The following is a 2996-nucleotide window of genomic DNA, read 5'->3' on the forward strand; positions in this document are numbered from 1 at the left end:
CCTCCAGACCTTCCTATCAAGGGTCATGTCCTCGGAAATCCGCAGTCGTACCATGTCCTGCCTAATCACCTCTCCCAAATACTTCTTAGGCCTCCCTCTACCTCTTCTCGTACCCACCACGGCCAACCGCTCACACCTCCTCACTAGCGCATCAAGGCTTCTCCTCTGCACGTGCCCGAACCATCTAAGCCTCGTTTCCCACATCTTGTCATCCACCGGGGCCACGCCCACCTTCTTCCGAATATCTTCATTCCTAATCTTGTCTATCATAGTGTGCCTGCACATCCACCTCAGCATCCTCATCTCTGCTACCTTCATCCTCTGGATATGGGAGTTCTTAACCGGCCAATACTCTGCCCCACACAACATGGACGGTCTAACCACAACTCTATAAAACTTACCTTTGAGTATCAGTGGCACTTTCTTGTCACACAAAAATCTAGATGCAAGCCTCCATTTCATCCATCCCGCCCCTATACGGTGAGTGACGTCCTCGTCGATCTCTCCGTCCCCCTGAATCATCGACCAAAGGTACTTGAAGTTATCTCTCTTCGAGATGACCTGTAATCCAAGCCTTACGTCCCTGCCAACTTCCCTCGACTCAGCGCTAAACTTGCACTCCAGGTACTCTGTCTTAGACCTGCTCAATTTGAAACCCTTAGACTCGAGGGTCTATCTCCAAACCTCCAATCTCTCGTTAACACTGACCTTCTTCTCATCAATTAGAATTATGTCATCAGCAAATAACTTACACCATGGCACATCCCCTTGAATATGGTGTGTCAATGCATCCATCACCAAGGCAAATAAGAACGGGCTAAGCACAGAGCCTTGGTGTAATCCCATAACAACTGGGAAATGCTCTGAGTCACCTCCCATAGTCCTAACCTTAGTCTTAGCTCCACCATACATATCTTCGATTGCTCTTATATAGGCTACCGGCACGCCCTTTGCCTCAAGACATCTCCAGAGCACCTCCCTAGGAACCTTGTCGTACGCTTTCTCCAAGTCAATAAACACCATGTGCAGATCCTTCTTCTTATCCCTGTACTATTCCACCAACCTCCTAATAAGGTGGATAGCTTCCGTAGTGGAGCGACCCAACATGAACCCAAACTAATTATCGGATATAGATATCGTCTTCCTCACCCTCACCTCCATCACCCTCTCCCAGACTTTCATGGTATGGCTAAGTAACTTGATACCCCTATAATTGTTACAAGACTGGATATCACCTTTGTTCTTGTACAACGGTACCACTGTACTCGACCTCCACTCATCCGGCATCCTCTTCTTCCTAAAGATTACATTGAACAACCCAGTCAGCCACTCCAATCCTGCTCTACCCACACACTTCCAAAACTTAACCGGAATTTCATCTGGCCCGGTCGCTCTACCCCTACTCATCTTACGCAAAGCTCCCACGACTTCCTCCACCTTAATGCGCATGCAATACCTAAAATCTCGAAGACTCTCTGAATGCCCCAAGTCCCCTAGCGCTATATCCCGTCCCCCTCCTAGTTTAGAAGACCATAGAAGCACGTCTGCCATCTCCGCTTAATCTGGGACTCCCCTATCAATACTCTACCATCCTCGTCTTTGATGCACCTTACTTGGTCCAGATCCCGGGCCTTCCTCTCCCTTGCTTTAGCCAGCCGAAACAACTTCCTGTCCCCGCATTTCTTCCCCAGTTCCTCGTATAGGCGACTAAATACTGCATTCTTAGCCTCCATGACTGCCAGCTTTGCCTCCTTCCTAGCCACTTAGTACCTCTCTCTATTCGCTCTCCTCTCCTCCTCGCTTGTTCTCCCTACCAACTTTGCATACGCTACTTTCTTCGCCTCCACTTTACCTTGGACTATGTCATTCCACCACCGGTCACCTTGGTGCCTGCCAGAAAAACCCTTTGATATACCTAGCACCTCTCTCGCCGCCTCCCTCACACAGTTCGCCGTCGTTGACCACATATTGCTCGCGTCTCCACTACTCCTCCAAGCTCCCATAGCGAATAACCTCCCCTCCAACTTATGGGTTTTATCCTTGGTTAAAGCTCCCCATCTAATGCTCGGTCGTCTACGAGCATACCTCTTCTTCCTCTTCATCATAATGCCGATGTCCACCACTAAGAGCCTATGCTGAGTCACGAGGGTCTCTCCCGGGATAACCTTGCAATCCTTGCACAACCCTCTATCACACCATCTGAGGAGAAGGTAATCAATCTGAGTCTTCACCGCCGAACTTTGGAAAGTAACCAGATGCTCCCCCCTCTTCAAAAAAGTCGAGTTCGCAATTATCAGCTCGAAAGCCTTAGCGAAGTCTAACATCGAAGTACCTCCTCTGTTCCTATCCCCAAGGCCAAAGCCACCATGCACCTCGCCATAACTACCAGCAGCCGATCCAATATGGCCATTAAAATCCCCTCCAATAAATAACCTTTCAGTAGGTGGAATACTACGCACAATCTCGTCCAAACCCTCCCAAAAGCGCCTCTTAACCTCCTCATCCAAGCCTGCTTGCGGCCCATAAGCGCTAACTACCTTGAGGGTGCACTCACCACCAATTTAATAAACATTAGTCTATCATTCACTCGCCTAAACTCAACCACAGATTCTATAAGATCCCTATCCTCCAAAATACCCACTCCATTCTTACCCCTCACGACTCCAGAGTACCACAACTTATACCCGTCCGCATTCCTCGCCTTCGACCCTGCCCACCTAGTCTCCTGGACACAAGCTATATTAACCTTTCTCTTCTGGAGAATCTTTGTCAACTCAATAGACTTACCCGTCAGCGTGCCTATGTTCCACGACCCGATCCTCAATCTACAAGCTCCCTCTTGCCCCTTACCCTCCTTGCCTCTCGTCCCATCCACTGACCCCTTCCCCACCCCCTTCTCCCCGGTACAAGGTCCCTATTTTTAATATAACATAGATAAAAATATAAAATATTTCTCTTCTCAAATTCAAATAATATTTATCATTCTATTTACTAAA

General features: G+C 48.4%; 1 protein-coding gene across 1 annotated transcript; it reads right to left on the minus strand.

Annotated features, from left to right (window-relative positions):
* Window positions 1–1763: 1763 nt before the first annotated feature.
* LOC138870825 (uncharacterized) lies at window positions 1764–2646 on the minus strand. The gene is made up of 2 exons (XM_070148666.1): window positions 2638–2646; window positions 1764–2537 (listed from the first exon to the last, which is right to left on the minus strand). The coding sequence occupies exons 1-2, from the start codon at window positions 2644–2646 to the stop codon at window positions 1764–1766; spliced, it is 783 nt and encodes a 260-aa protein (XP_070004767.1).
* Window positions 2647–2996: the final 350 nt, after the last annotated feature.

The sequence above is a fragment of the Nicotiana sylvestris genome, chromosome 6 (genome assembly GCF_000393655.2).
Source record: "Nicotiana sylvestris chromosome 6, ASM39365v2, whole genome shotgun sequence".
In the NCBI taxonomy this organism is placed as follows: Eukaryota; Viridiplantae; Streptophyta; class Magnoliopsida; order Solanales; family Solanaceae; genus Nicotiana; species Nicotiana sylvestris.